Below are 22,206 nucleotides of genomic sequence, written 5' to 3' on the forward strand. Positions count from 1 at the left end.
TTCGTTGGAATACGCATCAACATCCGCGTTCGGCTCTTAAGGCTTATCACTTATATTTGTATTTTAATACGGAAGAGCCTTAATAGTAATTCTTATTGCAAATTAAAAGTTTTAGTTTTTATTTATAAGATGTTTACAATCGTGATTATTGTAGATAAGGAAAGATTCCCGATGTCGTCGAAGCGAGAGCGAGAACGAATAAAGAACAAGCGAGATGACGTATCATCAAAGAGTTCCGAAGTCTCTCTCGCGAGGTTCCCTTTAAATATAATCTTTCATATCATATGTCATGTTACTATAGAAAATACAATTTTTGTATTTCGCATTTTATCGAGTTGAAAATTATTTTAATGAATTAATGAGGTTTTTGCGATTAAAATAACACCAAACATGACATAAATCGATAATTTTTAATTAAATAAGTGATTAAAATTTTGATTACATATATAAAATTAAAAATTACCGATTTTTGGCGTGTTTGGTATCATTTTAATCGCAAAAATCTCAATAATCCATTAAAATTATTTTCAACTCGATAAAATGTGAAATACAAAAATTTTATTTTCCATAGTAACATGACATATGATATGAAAGATTATATTTAAAGGGAACCTCGCGAGAGAGATTACGGAACTCTTTGATGATACGTCATCTCGCTTGTTCTTTATTCGTTCTCGCTCTCGCTTCGACATCGGGAATCTTTCCTTATCTACAATAATCACGATTGAAAACATCTTATACATAAAAACTAAAACTTTTAATTTGAATTTTATCGGTTTGAAAATAATTTTAATGGATTAATAAAATTTTAACGATTAAAATGACACCAAACACGACATAAATCGGATAATTTTTCATTAGTTAGTAATTAAAATTTTAATTACATTTTTAATAAAATTCATCCAATTTATGTCATGTTTGGTGTTATTCTAATTAGAAAAATCTCATCAATTCATTAAAATTATTTTCGAACCAATAAAATGTAAAATAAAAGTTATAGTTTTTATTTCATAAGATGTTTATCTTCTCGACGTGCTAGAACAGCTCAGAAAGATAAACTGATTCGAAAATCGCGTCTTCCTGCGAAAGCAAGAGCGAGACCGTCAACGAAGAGCGAGCGCGAGAAGACCTATCATATATCAAAGAGTTCCGAAGTCGCTTACAATCGGCTATCCCCATCTATAGCAATTCATGAATATAAACAGCTTATAAATCAAAACTTAAAACTTTTATTTTACATTATATCAGTTTAAAAGTAATTTTAATAAATTAATGAAATTTTTACGATTAAAATGATATCAAACACGACATAAATCGGGTAATTTTTAATTAAATATGTAATTTCAATTACTTGTTCAGTGAAGAATTATCCAATTTATGTTGTAATTGATGACATTTTAATCGCAAAAATCTCATTAATTTAATAAAATTATAGTATATTTAAAAATATGTAATATAAAATATAAAAAGTTTAGTGCAAGAAAACCATTTATTGTCACATAAATAAAACAAATAGAAAAATAAATAAAATAAAAAATAATGATAATAATGAATGAGAGAGAGAGAGAGAGAGAGAGAGAGAGAGAGAGAGAGAGAGAGAGAGAGAGAGAGAGAGAAATATATACTAAATAATATATATATATATATTATACAAATTTTAAAAAAAATATATTAATAATAATAATCTCTAAACAATGTTTTAAAGAGATTACAATATTCAAAATATTCAAATACGATAATTATATATATATGTGTATTTTTTAAATTTGTATATTATTTTAATTTTAACTTTTTTTATTTAATTTATTTATTAATAATTATTAATATTATTATTGCTTTATTATAATTATATTATTTTTATATATTATTTTTTTTATTTATATTAGTGTCATTATATAGTTTATATTCAACATAATTATAATAATTATATATTCATATATAAATAATGAGATAGGAATTTGGTAAGGTAAAGTCGGTAAAATGTTCTTGTTAGTTATCCTCCGTACAGGTTGGATAGAATAACTAATATAATCATTACCGACCGTATGACGGGCCCACCGAGCCCATTTGGTAGAGACAGAAATTTACCCAGGGCTGACCGTCTTTATTAGTACCCAGTGGCCGAATTCATTTGTGAATAAACGGCTCATGCACCGTTGAACCAAATTTTTGCTGCCTTTTCCTCCGATTTTACTCATAAATTCGACCTTAAAAAAATTAAGTGAGACTAGAAACGCATTCGCACATACGTAATTAGATAAATAATAAATGTAATTCAATATACTATTACTCACATAATAAATATTATTTATATACAAAAAGTAACTTACAAAATTCGCTTTTATTTCAACACTTTCCATGCTTTCCTCAAATTCTTTAAGATTTCGTATGGAATTGATCGGAAGTATATCATCGAATTTATTTGTAGGCTCTTCCGCATTAACGCCTCTTTCTAAATTTTTCAGCCTTTTGTCGATGCTTTTTACATATTTTAAGATTTCCACACAAATTGGAATTAACTTTTCTGAAATATAATAAATTGACATATAAATTTTCTCTTACTGTATTGCTTCTGATTAGGATGTAGCAGGATACAATAAGTTTAAGCATCATGTATTTATAATGTGTATTACACAATAATGTAAATGTAAAATAAGGTTCTTACCAATGTCGTCAACTGTAGCTAATGCAGCTAATGGGGAACTTGAAATAACATTTACATCTAAAAAAATTATTGTATTAATTATAGATTTCACATCTTATGTTACATACCAATTTATCAAAGATAACATGGAAAATAAAATAATTTTGAACTCTTACTTTGTAAATTAATTTCCTTAGGTTCCGATGTCGATAAATTCAAATTAATATTATTAAGCTCATCCGTTTGTATCAACTCTCTGTGTTCTGTATCACACAATAAACGATTTGGCGTAGAGCTTTCTTCGGCGGCATTTTCACACGAGGATTGCTTTTCATGCGGGACTTGTTTGGCGGCATTTTCATACGAGGATTGTTTTTCATGCGGGACTTGTTTGGCGGACAAATATTTTTTTCTGGATGAATCCCGATCTTTATCTATTTTTGACTTCTTGGGTGCAGTCTGACATAACCGCGGAGGTGAATCTATAAAGTGTAATAAAAGTTAGTAAAGCGTGAATAGTTGCTTTCACACTAAATCATTGATATTATATTAAAGGAAAAAATTCAATTTTTGAAAGGAAAACTTTGGTTTCTGATAGTGCAATAGAAATATAATGTAATAAAATGCAATAGAAATATAATGTAATACAATGTAATTACTGTAATCGTCATCCGCACTGTCACCGGAAGTCTCATAGATATCGTGGAATTGTTTTTCATGTGCAACTCTTTTCTCACGTCCTCTGCTTTCCTCACAAGAAGTTGTGTAATTAGCATCTTCTGATTTTTTCCGTGCCTTTTCGAAAGTCTCTGTAAATATGAAATATTATATTAATATTATATAATTCTTATTTGGAATAATTGTCACTTTTACGCATGCTTACCACAGTAGCATTCTACGTTTACATCGAGAAGTAACCAGTCTGTCTCTGGTGGATAGTTTTTTTTAACGAAGAAGGAAGCATTTTTAGTCATTGGCCATCTACATTTAGTAGAATCTTTTGTAAGCCACGAAGTCGGAATTTCGGAGTATGTCCCTTCATTCGGAAATTGTACAACCGCATACGGGACTCATTTTGACGTTCAATATATATCTTCAATACAGTCATATATATATATAATTATATGTAAATATATAATTTATTGTCCTAATGCAATAAGCTAAAAACTATACTTGAGTTATCATCAGAAGACACATCATCTGCTTTTAAACATTTACGTGAAATTTGGTCAGCTGTAACAGTTGCATATAAATCTGCCTCACTATCAGATAACTTAAAAATTCCTACCAGCGTTGAATCGCACGGAGAAGTAAAGAATGGTTCAATAGAGAGATATTGTTTTATTCTAAAATATAGAATATTATTCTTTAAATAAATATCATTTACTGTAGCAATTATACCATTTGAAAGAACACAACAGTTATTGCCATTTTTGGACGATAAGATAAATCCATCAAACTCAACTTTATTTACTTTTGTTTTATTTTTATTGTAATGAATTATTGGAAAATCTTTTGAAGGATTTAAAAAGTTTTTCTCAATGTTTCTCTTTTCTATAATTCTGTTAGCTATTTGTTCTAAAGGTTTGCCACTAACTTTTAATGACTTTTTAATTGTATACAAGTAATTTTCAAATTTAAAAGCAGAATAAGAATCAATTGTTCCAAACCGTTTAACATCATTACATATATGTATTAAATTATGGACATTATGTGATAAGTATTGATCTCCGTAATACTCGCGGAATTTTCGAACAAAGAATTCAAAAAGAGATTGTGCGTAATCAAGCAGATGCTTATATTGTTTATCTGATACAATTCTTACAGCAACGCACAGACAGGTAAAGTGTATGTATAGTTTTTTAGATAATACATTTTTCATTATAATTATTCCTGTATACAGTGCAAAAAGCTTATGTTCGGTTGCTTTCCAACGATCTAGATCTAGCAAATCCCTTGGACGACGTGCAAATTCTATGGGTATAAACATTTTCAATTTGCTATTAAGTTGTTGGGCTTTATGTAATAGAACAGCAGTCAATCGTATATTTATCGGACCTTTAATCCAAAATCGAAGCATTGTTTTATTAACACCAAGAAAAATAAGGTGCATACAATTTAATGACACATCCGAAACCATTCCAATGTCTAAAGTCTCTAAAATAGTTGGTTTAGTTAAATATTTATCAGCGTGATGTTCTTCATGCTGTCTACTTTTAAATGAAAAATCCGTCCTCAAGGTTGAATTTTGTTCTAAAAATACGACTTTATTGTGAATAAATTCACCTTCTTGTATACACTTACAATTAGTGCAGCTGAAATAACCTGTGTGACCTTTAATACCACAAACGAATGATTTTGCTGGAGCATCACATATTATAGCATTAAATTTAATACAAATAATTCCTCCATTAATATTCAAACCGGTATCAAGAATGGGTTTTGCTTCGTCTACAAACGGCTTTAGAAAAACATCGACATCTTGTGGTTTCGAATTACCATGATAAATGCCTATAACGAATGGTTCTGTGTAAAAACTTGCAACTATAGCACTTAAGATAGGCCAAAATTGACTACTCGTACTTTTTGTAATAGGCAAACCATCGATATTAATATTTAGTTTCAATTCTGTTGGATACAATGATGTTTGAAAATGTATTTTAATCGAATGCTTTAAACCTTCTGCAAGTCCAAAGTGAATATATTTTCCGTCATTCATTTTTATTATTTCTGAAAATGTATTGCGTGGTGTTTTCATTAATATTCTACAATCAACTGGAACACTTAAATTATTTCTTAACAAAATTCGTAATATATCATTTATGGCACTCTGACTAATATTGTGTTTTGTTACCCAAGATCTTAAATCGTCATGCAAGGAATTTCCAATATTTACAGTGTCATCTGATGATAAACTGTGGAAATCATTGTCAGTAGCATCTGATTCATTTTCATTAAAAGTAGAACTTATATCATTACAATTATTATTAATACTTGCATTGCAATTATTAATACTTGCATTGTCATTTTCTGAATCACAATCATTAATAGTTATTGCACTATTTATTTCCTCTGTGCATGTTTTTTTAATACTTTGGGGGCCAAAAACATTTAACACATTACTTTCGCGTAATACAATTCTTCGTTTTTGGCGCTGGGATAAATCAGAGAAATCTTTGCGTGACATTATATATATTAATCAATTTTTTTAACAATGAGCAGAATATATTATATATATATGACGTACCTATCGATATTATACGAAAAAACACTGTAAAAAAGACACAAAATAATATTTATGCCCATTATATAAATGACACAAGCATAAATACATCATGTTCGTGAAATCACAAGTATTAAAAACATTAAAAAATACGTTTATCAAACATGCATATGTCAAATTAAATAATTTGACGCGATGTCATACAATATAACCAAAAAGTACGAAAATTTCATTAAAAAATCAAGAACAATATTTTTCTTGAGTTTTATAATTCAAATCTGTTTTATTTTTCAATTAGAATGTTTAAGAAAAACACGACTATTTTTTGAGAAACATTATAAATAGCATGTACTGCATTATTCACGATTATATTTTTCTTAATTATGATAATATGAATGATTGTATATGTGTGTGAAAAATAAATTAAATGAATAATATGTTACAAAATTTTAAATAATATTAAATCTTGTTATAATTTTTCTTTTCTATTTTTTGCGAAAAAAAAATTATTTTACATTATTAGAATTATTGTATATCTTTTATCACAACAATACAGTAACAATTTTAAAATATAACATTTAATTTTTTCGATATTATATTTAACTAACATAAAATATGTAAGTGATTAGTATTTTGAATCTAAAAAAATCTGAGTTTTACTACAGCATTATTTTTACATTATAGAAGATTAAAACATTTTCTTTACATCGAGTTCTTGAAAAAAAAAATAATAATATTAAAAAAGTGAGAGCGAGAAAGAGAGAGAAAAATCATAATATACTGTGTATTTAAAAATTAATATTAGCAAAAATCTAAAATAATTAATTTTAAATCTTAATTTAAAATTAATTGTTTCTGAATATGAAACATTACATACAAGTGTAAAATACTATAAAGAATAATACATTTAAAATAAATTTAAAAAATTGAAAACAAGATTTAATGTAAATATTAATTAATTGACAAGTTAAATTAATATACCAGACAAAATGACACACATACTTTTTTATTTTACTTTATTATTATGATTGGGTTTATTCTTCTGTGAGAGATACGCAACAACTGAATTAATGAAATATGCAAGTTTAAACAATATCGATATAAAAAAATCAGAATTAATTTACTCACCGGAGTTTCTCTATATCACTTTTAACAGATCCAATATGTGATATACTGGGAGACGCAATCAGAATAATGATGCTGCGATGATTACAGTGGCATTAATTGCCTGCACACTTGTTGCACATGAGTGAAAAAACGTGGCCCGTCTCTATCAAGGCTGAGTCCAAAAAATTCACTGCCAGTACTGAAAATTTACAGGAAAAAGATTAACTTTGAACTAGTGCAGTTAGTTCAGCTATAAAGAACAGACCTAATATACGTAACGTATACATATCTTTTAACAGATTAGGTTTGTTCTTCTGTAAGAGATACGCAACAACTGAATTAATGAAATATGCAATAAACGGTTATCGATATAAAAGAATCAGAATTTTACTTACCGGAAATTCTTTGCATCACTTTTAACGAGACAAATGAGATCCACACAATATATATTAATACATATATACTGGAAGACATGGTGTAGAAAAGTTCTTAACAATGATTCCAAGAACACGAACGAGAGAGTATTGGCAAATAATTTTGAAACCAGACCACATATATTAAAAAGAACAATAAGGAACGTAAAAAAGGAAAGCGCTTGCGAAACCATACGCGTGAATGATGCAATAATGGCTAAAAAATTCTTCAATGATTTCAAGAACGCGAATGAACCTAACCACACACCACAAATTAACCACAAGGAATCTATATTATTATATTAACTTTTCACACGCCCGGTGAACAACCATATGCACCGTTAATGGTCGGGAGAACAGAGACCCCGGACTTGTCTCCACGTTCGCCGGCTCGACCCCGGGGAAACAAACACACCACGTGGTGTTCGCCAATCGCATGGCGTAATGTAGCATTGCGCATGCTTTTGTTATCACGTGTCGGTACGTGGCCAATGATTGCACTCGTAATAGCCGCGATGACGAGCGCATCCATCGAAAAAACCCGGTCCGTCTCTGCCAACGGAAAAAAGACAGAGAAAGAGAGAGAGAGAGAGAGAGAGAGAGAGAGAGAGAATTTTCTTTTTAAATCTTTCATAAACCTTTATATTAATTATACAGAAAAAATGCCAGAAAAAGGGAGAAAAAAATCACTGGATGAGAAGCGAAAAAAATAACTCGCGTGTTACTCAAGTTACATCGCAATTATATTAACAACATCTGTAATAATATATTCTATATGTATTAGTAATATAACATCCGTTATATTGCTAAAGGATTACAGTTGTTATATTTATGTTATGTATCTCGAGTTATATGTGTGTTATATTACATTTTTAAAGAACTATTATGAATTATATATGTAACGAAGAAATATAATTTTGTTCTTCTAAAGTGCTCTCAAGATTATATAACATTTACATCTCGTCTATATTATCGTGAAATATAACATATTGTTCTCTTCATGTGCTCCCTACGTTATGTAACAGTTACATATTGGTTTGCTGGGTTTAGATTTATGAAATATCAAAAAAATGAGATTTGTATAATTAAAAGGTAATTTTTACTTAATAATTATACGGGGTATTTACTTTGACGTAAATAAGAATAAGTTTTAAAGTTTATTCAAGAATATCGCGTATAAAACATTCTGTTTTAATAGCACAAATTTTATCTTAATGTAACAGTCTTTAGAATTTAGAATTAATATATACGTATACTTTTGTAGCATCTTAAAGAATGCATTAACTTGATTAAAAAGATAGAATTACTTACCAGAGAGCTCGACAAATAAATAGTTATACATTTTTTTCATTATGACTACAAATGTCAATAACTATGATCACTTCTGATACTTATTGAAGGTAAATCGCGATTATGTCGTTCCTGCAGTCACTTTGATAGTGAATAAGCAACTGCTTCATTGTACACTTTAATATATACTCTATTCAATGAGAGTATACGTGTTGCGGTTCGGACGAAAACTCGTCCGTTTCGGTCATGTCTCCGCCCATAGTCTCCCCCTCCGCGGCTTGTATAACTTTCAGTTTTATATCCTTATTTCTTTTTTATATATAAATAACATGTTTCATATATTATATAGTCCACTCAACTTTAGAGTCATAAAATGCAGCTAATATTTTCTCAATTGATAGATAGTTTTTATAATGTTGTCAAAAATGTAATATGTATCGATAAACATATTAATAATATTTTTATATATACAATTTTTTTAAGTTGCATTACTGGATATCTTTTTTGTTTCCTTCGATGAATAAGAAAATAATAATGTAACGTGGTCGATCTTGAAACCGGTTCGTCAAGCTTTAAATTTGTGATTTGTTAACATCATCAAGCGACTTAGAAGAAAAAAAGCGTGATATAAAACATGTATTTTTATTTCCTCATATATTCTTATAAAAATCACGATTCGCGTTGTTGTGTTGTAAATCGGAACGATATTATTTATGCAACAGCAATTAAAGAGACTATAGGCGACGTCGCGCTCAATAAAAATCAGGATCGCAAATGATTTTTTGCGATAAAATTGGATCAGGGTATTAATACTCATTATATGTACAATAATGTACATTTCATTGCATTGCATGAAGAAAAAATTAAGCTAAATGATACTTTTTATATATACGAGCAAACTAATAACCTGTTTCTCTTTCAATTTTTTATTTAACCTACTCTCCTCTATTTCCTTATAATTTATCTCCCTAAAATGTTCAAATCATATAGATATCTTTTAGTACGTATATTTTGCTTTTATAATTTTTTTATATTTTTATATTAATATTTAATTTAATTTTAAACTATATGCATTATTATAATTCAAGAAAGAATATACTGTATTAAAAGATAAATATTTTTTATATTTTATATAATTAATAATAATTATAATATAATAATAGATTTAATATTTATATATATAATATAATATTTTACATATAATTGATATCAATTATTTAGGAAGGAAGATGGCCGCGGAGGTAGTGACAGGCAGAAAGTAGTGCTCCGTGTTGGAACGTGAAAAAGGTGGTTTGTTGGGTGAGATGGAGGAGAAGGAAATAAGAGGCGGATAGAGGAGTACAGGAGGAGTTGAGTGAAGTGATGGTGAGCGTGAGAACGAAGTAGAAAGGATTTTATGGAAGGTGGAATAATATGAAGCAACGGGAAGAAAGGACGAGGAGACGTGACGTGGCAGAGAAGATGAGAGAGAGGGCGCTGGACAGTAAGGAGAGGCTTAAGTGAGAGAAAGGGTAGATGGAGAGGGCGCCACGGAGGTTGCGGCAAGTAGAGAGTGGATCGAGCGGTTCAGGGTGCCGTCACATGGGGCGTAACTTGCGTAAGCGTAATCAGCGGATCGCCAATCACCGAGTTATTCCGATAGAGCCCTTCGTCGAGCTCTATCGGAATAACTCGGTGATTGGCGATCCGCTGGTTACGCTTACACAAGTTACGCCCCATGTGATGGCACCCTCAGATGGAGACGGCGAAGGAAGGTGGATACAGGAGTGGAAGTGGAAAGAGGGCGCCACCGGTATGATCGACACGTGCAGGGTCGATAGTGATCCAGCTGACAAATGTTTTGGAAGAGTGGAAGAAGGTTAGAGAGCAGGTGGAAAGTGAGAGATAATGGAGATTAAGAAGAAAGGACGCTGATAGAGCCGGAAGTGGAAAAGAGGAAGAGATCTGAAGAAAAGTTAGGAGACGGTAGAAGAGAGGATACGGTGTTGGAGAGAGAGAAAGTCGGAAGATGGAATGGATGAAAGAGGGAGTGAGAGAGATAAAGGAGATGAGAGTGATAATGGAAAAGATGCTGAAGGTGATGGAGAGGAAGTCGGAGAGAGAGACTGAGGAGGAGGAGAGGAGAAGAAGAGTGGAGAAAAGCTAGAGAGACTGGAGATGATGGAGAGGTTATGAAGGAAGAACGTGGAAGTGGAGGAGAGATTGGAAGAGGAAAGGAAGAAAGAGAGGAAGGAGTGTAAAAAGAATGAGTCGGAGAGCGGAGAAGACAGTAGGTGGAGGGAACCGGTAAGAGGAGAACGGATAAAAGAAGAGAAATGTGAGAAGAGGACGGAAGACGAGGGAGAGAAGAAGAAGACAGAGGAAGAATTGGAAGAGAGCGGACGGAAGATGACAGGGATGAAGCAGTGCATCGGAGGGAAGAGGGGAGAGAGAGAGGACAAAACGGAGGTAGAGGCGTAAGAGCGGAATCGGAGGAAGCAGAAGGTTAAAAGAGTGAAGAAGAGAAAGGGGGGAGGTTTTAAGGGCAAGAGGACATGGAAAAATGAAGGGGGAAAAGGGAAGGAAGACTGGAAAGGGGGGTAGGTAAGGGTGGAGTAGAATGATTGTAAGGTCGCCTAAGGCCAGGATACAGGGGAATGATGTATTTATATGTGTGTTTGTCCGAAGAAGTTTCTGTTTAGATGAGAGATGCAATGGAAGGAGGAAAAGGAAGGGACGCAGGAGAGGAGACAAGACAGGGGAAAGTGAGGTAGGAAGAGGTAGGAAGGTTAGAAAAGGAAGGATAAGAGATAGAGGGAGATGGGAGGTTAGAAAAGAAAAAGTTTATGGGGGGAAAGTGGATAGAGTGTTAGGTAGGGAGTTTGAGATAAAGGGGGTGAAGGAAAGAGAAGGGGAAGTAGGTTCTTGGGTATTGATAGTGGTGACGGGGGAAGAGGAGGATAAAAAAGAGTGGATAGAGAAAGGGTGGGAAATTAGAAGAAAATGGGGATTAGGGATAGATGAAGAGTTAACGATGGGGGAGAGGAGGGAAAGGTGGAGGATAGTGGAAAAGGTAAGAAAGGAGAGGGCAAAAGGAAGATGCGTGGTATGGGATAATGGAAGGGGAGGCTGGTACAAAAGGGAGGAAAGAGGAAAATGTGAGAAGGAAGGGAAGGAAACGGGACACGGAGAGGACAAAACGGAGGTAGAGGCGTAAGAGCGGAATCAGCGGAAGCAGAAGGTTAAAAGGGCGAAGAGGTAAAAGGGGGAGGGTTTAAAGGTAAGAGGGCATGGGAAAATGAAGGGGGAAAAAGGAAGGAAGACGGGAAAGGGGGAAGGGAGGGGTGGAGTAGAATGATTGTAAGGTCGCCTAAAGCCAGGATACAGGGGAATGATGTATTTATGTGTGTGTTTGTCCGAAGAAGTTTCTGTTTAGATGAGAGATGCAATGGAAGGAGGGAAAGGAAGGGACGCAGGAGAGGGGACTAGACAGGCCGAGGGTGAAAGGACAAAAAGAGATGGGAAGTTGGAAAGGAGGGGCTGGTATAAAAGGGAGGAAAGAGGAAAGGTGAGAAGGAAGGGAAGGAGACGGGACATGGAGAAGACAAAACGGAGGTAGAGGCGTAAGAGCGGAATCGGAGGAAGCAAAAGGTCAAAAGGGAAAAGAGGTGAAAGGGGGGAGATTTTAAGGGATAGGAAGGCATGGGAAAATGGAGGGGGAAAAGGGAAGGAAGACGGGAAAGGGGGGTAGGGAAGGGTGGAGTAGAATGATTGTAAGGTCGCCTAAGGCTAGGATACAGGGGAATGATGTATTTATGTGTGTGTTTGTCCGAAGAAGTTTCTGTTTAGATGAGAGATGCAATGGAAGGAGGGAAAGGAAGGGATGCAGGAGAGGAGACAAGACAAGGCAAGGAGATGCTGGAGGTGAAAAGAGAGGAACAGGAGAAATGGGAGAAGGAAGGAGGTAGAGCGGGGAAGAACGAGAATGAGGATAATGGCTATGATATTCTGTGTGAAAGTATTGTATATGATAAGGGAAGAGAGGAGGATGTAAGGGGTTTGGAGCTTCCCTAAAAAGTTTCTAGGCAAACCTCTAGGGGAAGCCGAATAAATATGACTATGACTATATCAATTATTTATATAATTAAAGAAAGAATATAATGAATTTAAAGATAAATGTCATTTAAATATTTTAAAGAGATAAATTATAAGGAATTAAAAACCACACAAAGGCCGGAGAGAATAAAAGTGTTTCACACATATAGATGCAAATATATATACATATTAATGTGATTTATTATGAAAATCTTGCCAAAGACCTTACCTTCTGAAAGAGGGTTCACCATATGATAATGAACACTTGCGCCTCCCGCACTTTCGCCAAAGAGAGTCACTCTGTTCGGATCACCGCCAAAAGAAACGATATTCTCCTGCACCCATCGCATGGCTTGCTGCTGATCTTTCAATCCAAGATTGCCCAGACATTCCAGGTCCTCCGTACTCAAGAAGCCCAGCGGTCCAAGTCTAATGCAAAAAATCGACGTGTTATTACGCATAACACATCTGTTATTTAAAAATCGATTTCTCTTTGAATTACGAGGCGCATTTTTTAAGTAAGGACCGTTTTGAAATAAAAAAAAGATCTTAACAATAGAAAACTATAAAAAATAATTTATTATAGCCAAAAAACTTCTACAAGCTTACTTTATTTTTCCACATAATCATCATAAACGCCGTTACTAAGTGGTTCAAGACACAGGCGGCAGACTTTTAAGAAAATGGAATTATGAAGCTGTTGAAATTATATCAAAAATAGGTGGAAATCAATGATGATTATGTGGAAAAATAAAGTAAGCTTGTAGAAGTTTTTTGGCTAAAATAAATTATTTTTATATGTTAAGATCTTTTTTTTATTTCAAAACGGACCTTACTTTAAAAATGCGCCTCGTATATAAAAGAAATTGTAATAACTTTCTTACTCCTCCTCCCCAATAATTGCGTAAAAACAAACATCATTCATTGTGCATATAATATTTTTACATAATTTTAATATAAGAAATTACACATCTCTGCGTGTAAAAAATTAAATTACACAATTAATCTTAGAGTGACATTAGTCATCCACGTGCTATAAAATTTGAATACACTTATTGTACCAAAGTAAGTCTCTTTTTCAAAATATAAAGTTACATTTTCATTATTTTATAAAATAATTAAAATTAGTTGATAAAAATAAACGAAAATGAAAACTTTTATGATTATTTTGACAAGAAAAATTTTGATTAGATTTCATCTTATCAGAGGAACATTTTGAAAAATCTTACGTAAGAAATACTTCAACTTCCTTCTCCCAAAAGCCTAACGTAATCTAAGAATGACCCCTATATGTCTTTATATTTTAATTCGTCTGAAAATAGATGACAGATGTCAATCATGCAATCAATAATGTCATTTAATAGCGACCCCTTCAAGGTTAAAGAATCAAGATCGAACTTCACCGAAAATTGAGGGTGACGAGGACAAAATCGTGATCCAGCAGAAACTTGGGCCCGTAAAATTCGGAATGACCAGTCCCGGTGAGCCATCCGCCACCGTGAAACCAGATCATGACCGGATATCGATGGGCGGTGGATGACGGCGTTTCGGAAGCGCGCAGCGTATAGCCGTTCAGGTAAAGACAGTGCTCGCCGCCGACGATCTCTTCCTGATATGTGTAGCTATTCCGTTGCGTACAAATTTCCGCGTTTTCCACAGCTGCTCGTACTCCGTTCCAGGCGGCCACGGGTTGAGGCGGCTTCAAAAAAATTAAATTGCGATGATTTTGATTCATCCATGCATGGAAATTGATCTTGCGAAGGCTCGACGATGCTGGACAAATTAAGCGTTTCAACGACACTTTGGTGAAATAAAGAAATTTATCTTGTCTTGAGATCAATAAATTGTCTTGGATACTAAGGTATGAAAGAAGCTAGTAAGAGTCAAGGACAGATATTAGGTGCAATAAAATTCTTTTTAAAATCTTCTATACTTATTTTGAACGTTTCAACTCTTCGATGATCCAAAGAAAGGACCAGAAAGTTAAACAATAGGTATAGAGAAATTTAAAAAGAATTGTATTGCTCCTAATATCAGTGCCTGACTTTTACTAGTCCTTTTTATGAAACTGTCTTGAGACACAATATGAAATTGTTGTGTCAGAACGTTCAATTAAATTGTTTGGTTTCTTTAGAATTAGTCAATGTTTTTAGAAGTGGAGACAAAAATATTATTAATAAGAGAGCCGAATTTAACGAAAGTAGGCAAAAATTTAGTAATAGAAAAAATTAAGTAATAAAAATTATTTCGATTATGCTTTAATATTATTAAAATTTTATTCATAAAATTGTACGAATATATAATAAATATATATTACACATTTGTACAAAATAAATATTATAAACATCACGGGAATTGTATATACAATCTAAAAATTATAGTGTATAAATTTTCTACAAATATAGATGTTTTACTTATATTGCAGAATTGAATATCGAAAATAAATTTAATATGGGCATTTATATTTATTATTATATTTATTATTTAACGAGTCTTATTTGATATGGTATTTATATTTATTATAATATTAAATATTTTATAATACTGTAGTTTTATAATATAGTTTAATGAGATTTCCAATTGTGTTTTGCTCTTCCGTTTTTTACGCAAAAATGTTCTGAAAAATGAACCTTATATTTAATATGTAAATGTTCAAGTGTAGAGACAACAAATTTCGCATTGATGCCTCAGCCATTTGTAATGCTGATTAATATACATGTATATTTTATGTTATTATTTGAAGCGTAGGTAATTTATGCGCGTGCTTATTCTTGTAAGCGACTTATATGAGTAAATTATTCCCGATGAGCAAAATTATGACGATGTTTATGATTAAGGAAACTGGTTTGTCATACTTGTATTTGCTTTTTACAAAATTAAGTTAAAATTATTTTTAATTTAGCCATTTTGATTTATCGAAATAGAAAAAATTTGTAAAAATGTGTAACATTATGTGTAACATTAAAGATCTTTATGTTAAATATTTTAAAATATTAATTGCTATATTTAATACCATTCTTGACATAAAACTCAAGATTTTATCTCGAATCTCAATTCATGATTTAAATATTAACCTGATATTATTTGTGATATTAATTACATTTAAGTATAATGTCTTTATTGAAAAATGTAAAATTTTTCAATACAAAATTTGCAAAAACAAACCACAGAGTGTGTTGGTGAATGACTTTACTCGTGTTTATATAATATATGCATAATAACATCTTTTTTCATTTTTAGAATAGATCGATGATATTACGTACGAAGAATTATGCAATGTGTTTGTGATTATCTCATATTACATAATTGAGAAAAGAAATAATCGACAGCTAAAGACATTTATACTTTTATTTATTAAGTTTCCTATAAAAAATTTAACTGCAAGATTTAATTAGAAAGAATCAATAAGCACATTCATTTCTTTATAAACATAATAGTAAATAAAATATAGAACGATGACGTATTAAAACATACATTAAGAATAAAATAAATACTTTAAATTCTCATTTTATTGATATTTATTTATATTTATATTTTTATATATTTACTTTTCATTATATTAGTAAATGAGAAATACATTATACAAATTCGAGTAGAGAAAATTAAGAAATATATATTATACATTGCTAAAAATTTTAAATTAACATTTTATATAATTACATATGACAAATGTTAAAAAAAATTTGTTATATAATAAAATAATAATTAAATTTGATACATCAACATATTTTAGTTTCATTTCCGCTATTGTTACGGTTTACTTTATATCTAATTGATGATAAATTTCCAAGCTTCTAGAATTCAAAATTAATATCAGATTATATTAACAAAAAAGAAAAGATTGGATAGTACGCTCGTATATTGATATAACAATTGATAATAATGTAATGGACCAACTAAACGAGCAAGTTAATAGTTATTAAAAAGTTATGTTTATTGAAATTCTAACAACAAATTAATATCAGATAATTTTTCTCTCTTTCCCTCTCTCTTTCTCTCTCCTTTTTTCTCTTTTTTTCTCTTATATCCTTATATCAGGTATTATATTAGCATCACTGAATACGCGTGGATGTTACGAAATAAACGATGAATAAAATGCAAGGAGCAATCTTCATAAGTCGTTAAATGACGAAGGCAATCGACCAGCAGAATATCTAATGGGAGCAAAATATTATTAGCATGATTTCCGTGATGTACTTTGCTTAGATTGAGGATAAAATTTCAATGTCTGTCACTTCTATTCAAGTATACAAGATGCACTGCATCTTGCATTATTATCACCTGCAAGAAACTTGATAAGACAATCTTTCGTTTTTCACATCTCATCAGTTATAATTAATTAGTAAAATCGTATTATAATTAATCAGTTGTAATTTACTTCATTATTTTGAGATCGTTAAATTTTCTTACATTTATTAATTAAATACAAGATGAATCTCTTCTGTATATTACATTTTATTTGAAAAAACATAAAATGTAAAAAACAGTAAGTGAGGAAAAAAGAGATTAATATAAAAATTATTTCAATTGACACAAGCTATCTTATAATAACTCAATTAATCAATTTTTTTTATAATTCTATTTGTTTAAAGAAAAATATGTGTATAAAAAATTAAATATTACTTCAATATTGCGACAAAATATAAAATATACTTTACAATTAGAAATCATAAAAAAATCTATCTAGTTATTAGTAAGTTTTAAAATAATGGCGAGGGAGAATATTTATTGTTGATAAATAATAGCTAATATGGTTATTTAATTATTTATAAATTCTTACATTGCAATAACATGTATTTATTCGTAAGTTTATGCGTAAACCGCATAGAATAGTTTTAGAAACATATTTGAAATATTCTGATTTGAATATACTTTCTTATTTTCTCTTAAAAACACTTTCGAACGATCTTCCAATCGACTCAAATCATATAAACGCTTGCGGTAACATATTTAACTTGCTTCGCAAACACAATAAATTTAATATTAAGTGTCTTTGCACATCTTCTTCAGTATTAATACCTTTTTATATTAATTTTTAGCTTCTCCTATTTATATATTTATCATTTAATTATCTTTTCAATTCCTATCTTCTATTTAATGTGTGTAAAGTGCGACTTACATCTTCAAATAATTATGCCATTTGTTAAATAGCACTAATAAAAACATTTTATGTATTTTATTCTATAAAATTTTATTGAATTAACTTTCATTTATTTTATAATAGAGATAAACATATTTCGTAACTTCATTTTGAACAAATTATAATTGTAACTTTTGATATTTATAATTTTATACTTTGAACTTTAATTTTGTATGTTTTGACTTTGCATTTTTATATATATTTTTCTATTATATTTTTCTATTTATATATTTTATATTTATATTTTAATATTATTATATTATACGAGGCACATTTTTAAAGTAAGGTCCGTTTTGCAATAAAAATAAGATCTTAATATATAAAAATAATTTATTATAGCCAAAAAACTTCTACAAGCTTACTTCATTTTACCACATAATCATCATTGACTTCCACCTATTTATCGTTTTAACAGCTACCTGATTCCATTGTCTTAAAACTTAAGAGTTTGCCGCCTGTATCTTAAACTACTTAGGCCCGGTTCTACCAACGTCGGTTAACTTAAACCTCCAGTTAAACTATATCTTTGTCTCTTTTTAAATATGTTCTTAAAAAGAGACAAAAATATAATTTAACCGGAGGTTTAAGTTAACTGACGTTGGTAGAACCGGGCCTTAACGCCGTTCTTTAGTTCGCTATTAAGAAATTGAATAGAAAACTGTGAGATTTATGGACCAAATATTATGGGTGACAATAAAGTTAGATAATGGTGTCGTTTGTTTAGAGAAGGACGAAGAAAATGTTCATTCAACGAAGAGCGTAGCGGTCGCCCAACAATGATGACAGAAGGTTTACGAAAATCAGCGGTTTACGGTTTCAGAATTGTCTATTCAGTTTCTATAGAGAACTAAAGAATGAAAAGAAAAGTGAACTAAAGAACGGCATTACTAACTGGTTCAAAACACAGGCGGCAGACTTTTACAATAATGGAATTAGGAAGCTGTTGAATTGAAACGATATTAAAAATGCGTGGAAGTCAAAAGTGATTGTGTGGAAAAATAAAGTAAGCTTGTAGAAGTTTTTTGACTATAATAAATTATTTCTATATGTTAAGATCTTTTTTTTATTTCAAAACGGATCTTATTTTAAAAATGCGCCTCGTATTATTATATTTTTATATTATATTATTATTTTATATTATATTTTAACTTTATATTTATATTTTTAGAAAACTTACATATACTGTATTGTATAAATATAATTATATTTTTAGAAAATTTTTATATGAATCTTTACATTTCTGTATATTAGTTTTATAATATATTAATATTAATAATAAGAGAGAATTATATACACATATATGGAGCACATGCAAAATTACTAATTTATGTATTATGTATAATATTATATAATATGTATTTTAACTATCGATGCAATAGTGTTAGCAACAGTCCATAACGTATGCAAAGCTAAACGATGCACGTGCTGTATTTACAACGACAGAACATCACATGAATATAAAGAGACGATAAAAAAAAGTGTCGAAACATTCTATATATTATTGAGACTCTTTTTTTTACAATGAAGTGGGAATAAACTCGCGCCATCTCCTCGTCGGTTATTCCTGAGTTCGGCAAAGAGCGAGATAAGATTGACTTATCAGATCGCCATATTGGATGCGCCATTTTGAATTTTTACATTGGATTTGCTTTTAGCAGCATGAAAATCTCTTATAATCTCCAAAAATAAAAAATAACTTAATACCGAGCTTAAATGCAACGAGTTACTTATTTGTGCTTATAAATATAAGGGTGAATTTTAACCCTTAAAATTGCATCATTGCTGATATAAAAAAAGACGTGTCTATTATTTTTGACTACTCTACAAGTATACCAAGTTTCATCAAAATCGGTGAGTAACACAAAGGTAACTTTACTTGTTAGTAAATATTATAACAAAATACGATCATGTACAAAAACGCGATATGTTGTACTTTATTCTCCTGTAATTGATAATTTGTTACAATATAAGTATGAATTCTGAATGAGTGTAAAAATTAAACAATTAGCAAAAAATTTTATATTTGAATAGTATTTCCATGTCGAATTTACGAAAATATTGAACTTAAGTTTTCAGCGACAAATGTTTGTTATTAATAATAACAATGCATATACATATAATAAGTGTATACTGTACATGATTCAAGGAAGACTTTATAATAATGATTATATCAGACGTTTTTATTTTCTATTCTATGCAAATTATCGAATGGATTAAGCAGTTTTTATAATTACTATAAACTATAAATATGGTCAAATTATTGTTATATCATATAGTTATCAGCACAGCCAGTCAGTTTTAACTTTTATGATGTTAATTATCCATCATCGGAAATCAGACTAATAGTTTACAAGTATTGCAACCAAGACGGCTCAAGTTTTTGTTCAAACATTGATTTTTCTAAAATTGATTTCCCAAAGTCTTATTACAAATGTTAATTAATATTTAAGCATTGAGTTTTTGTTCAATTAAAAAAATTATAATCGATATTATTTTATATTACATGATTTCTTTTTTTTACTGAATTTTTTTTCTCTGTCCCTTCCCTACTTATTTCATAGACCAGGGCCAGGGGGGTGCAAGTGCACCGCCTTGCACTCCCCTCGCGGCGCCCATGGAATCAACGCACCGAAATCCGCGTACGGCTCCTATATAGCCTATTTAAATTCTCAATTTATATTTAATATAGAGGAGCCTTTAAAAAAATTCTTAATGTTATAAGATATATTTGAAAATTACGCCTAGAATGACATCACACTTAATCCATTATCATAATATTGATAAATCTGAAGCAAGGAGAAAGTACGAATTGATGATTACTTATTCTGAGCAATTATCTTCGCCCCAGATACGACAATGCACTATATGTGATGATATTATTCAAAACTGTAATTCTTCTATCTTCATGCAACATTTGACAGAGTGTCACGAAATTGATATATTGATTGATCTATTAAATCCTTGATTAACGGAATAAAAAGACAAAGCGGTAAATATTATTGTCTATAAATTAAGAAATATTTTTATCGGCTCTCAGTATATAATAAATGTGATTTTTTAAATCCGGCCAATAGAGCCAAGCACGAAAATTAATTCTAATTTTCCAGAACTGTATCTCTTGGTTTGAGATTACTAAGTTCCATCAATTGACAATCCTCGAACTTACAACGGGAGAATAGGCGAGAAAAATATTGGTCCGAAAAGTCGCTGAAACGGGAATTGAACCCGCGTCTTTCGCTTGCCGGGCAACTGCTCTTACCACTAAGCTATTCAGACCCTTTCGATCCTATATTTTTCATTTGCCTTATAATGGATGTTAGTAAATAACGCCATGAAATAGGCCGAGACGCAAATATAAATTAAGAAATATTTTTATCGGCTCTCAGTATATAATAAATGTGATTTTTTAAATCCGGCCAATAGAGCCAAGCACGAAAATTAATTCTAATTTTCCAGAACTGTATCTATTGGTTTGAGATTACTAAGTTCCATCAATTGACAATCCTCGAACTTACAACGGGAGAATAGGCGAGAAAAATATTGGTCCGAAAAATCGCTGAAACGGGAATTGAACCCGCGTCTCTCGCTTGCCGGGCGACTGCTCTTACCACTAAGCTATTCAGACCCTTTCGATCCTATATTTTTCATTTGCGTGCTTGGCTCTACTGGCCGGATTTAAAAAAATCACATTTATTATATACTGAGAGCCGATAAAAATATTTCTTAATTTATATTTGCGTCTCGGCCTATTTCATGGCGCTATTTACTAACATCCATTATAAGGCAAATGAAAAATATAGGATCGAAAGGGTCTGAATAGCTAGATAAGTAGTGGTAAGAGCAGTCGCCCGGCAAGCGAAAGACGCGGGTTCAATTCCCGCTTCAGCGACTTTTCGGACCAATATTTTTCTCGCCTATTCTCCCGTTGTAAGTTCGAGGATTGTCAATTGATGGAACTTAGTAATCTCAAACCAAGAGATACAGTTCTGGAAAATTAGAATTAATTTTCGTGCTTGGCTCTATTGGCCGGATTTAAAAAATCACATTTATTATTGTGTATGTTTTTCGAATAATTTATAATAATAACAATTTGAACTTACAAAGGGACATGTCATAACTGTCGAGAACCGATTTGATTCTTCTTCAAATATGTTGTTAAATACACAAATCTAAAAGACACGTATTTTTTTATATGTGCGGATATTGAGTTTTAAGGGGTGAAACACCCCTTTAAAGAAAAACGGTATTTTTCTTTAGGATCGAATATCTGGTAAACTATAAGAGGTAGAAAAAAAGACGTACAACAAATTTTAAT

At 30.9% G+C, this 22,206-nt stretch overlaps 1 protein-coding gene and 2 long non-coding RNA genes across 3 annotated transcripts; all 3 read right to left on the reverse strand.

Moving 5' to 3' along the window:
* Positions 1-2,993: 2,993 nt before the first annotated feature.
* Positions 2,994-3,569, reverse strand: LOC145947107 (uncharacterized). The gene is made up of 3 exons (XR_014427122.1): positions 3,528-3,569; positions 3,304-3,453; positions 2,994-3,126 (listed from the first exon to the last, which is right to left on the reverse strand). It is a non-coding gene; the product is annotated as an uncharacterized LOC145947107 (long non-coding RNA).
* A 2,229-nt stretch (positions 3,570-5,798) lies between these two features.
* LOC145947119 (uncharacterized) lies at positions 5,799-7,481 on the reverse strand. Its single transcript, XR_014427123.1, has 3 exons — positions 7,370-7,481; positions 6,996-7,173; positions 5,799-5,915 (listed from the first exon to the last, which is right to left on the reverse strand). It is a non-coding gene; the product is annotated as an uncharacterized LOC145947119 (long non-coding RNA).
* Positions 7,482-12,726: 5,245 nt separating this feature from the next.
* Positions 12,727-14,293, reverse strand: LOC145947110 (cholinesterase 1-like). Its single transcript, XM_083056885.1, has 3 exons — positions 14,155-14,293; positions 12,981-13,180; positions 12,727-12,749 (listed from the first exon to the last, which is right to left on the reverse strand). The coding sequence occupies exons 1-3, from the start codon at positions 14,262-14,264 to the stop codon at positions 12,727-12,729; spliced, it is 333 nt and encodes a 110-aa protein (XP_082913011.1). The 5' UTR covers positions 14,265-14,293.
* Positions 14,294-22,206: the final 7,913 nt, after the last annotated feature.

The sequence above is a fragment of the Prenolepis imparis genome, unplaced genomic scaffold (assembly GCF_030444845.1).
Source record: "Prenolepis imparis isolate NDT839.2.m4 unplaced genomic scaffold, iyPreImpa1.0 SCAF_44, whole genome shotgun sequence".
NCBI classification, from domain to species: domain Eukaryota; kingdom Metazoa; phylum Arthropoda; class Insecta; order Hymenoptera; family Formicidae; genus Prenolepis; species Prenolepis imparis.

Excerpts from the sequence above, each read along its gene's own strand:
- LOC145947110 (XM_083056885.1), bottom strand. The coding sequence starts at position 14,264 with ATGATCTGGTTTCACGGTGGCGGATGGCTCACCGGGACTGGTCATTCC. Across the intron at positions 13,181-14,154 it reads CTCGTCACCCTCAATTTTCG|ACTTGGACCGCTGGGCTTCT; the intron begins GTGAAGTTCGAT and ends TTTTTGCATTAG. Across the intron at positions 12,750-12,980 it reads GGTGAACCCTCTTTCAGAAG|AGGTTTGCCTAGAAACTTTT; the intron begins GTAAGGTCTTTG and ends GGCTTCCCCTAG.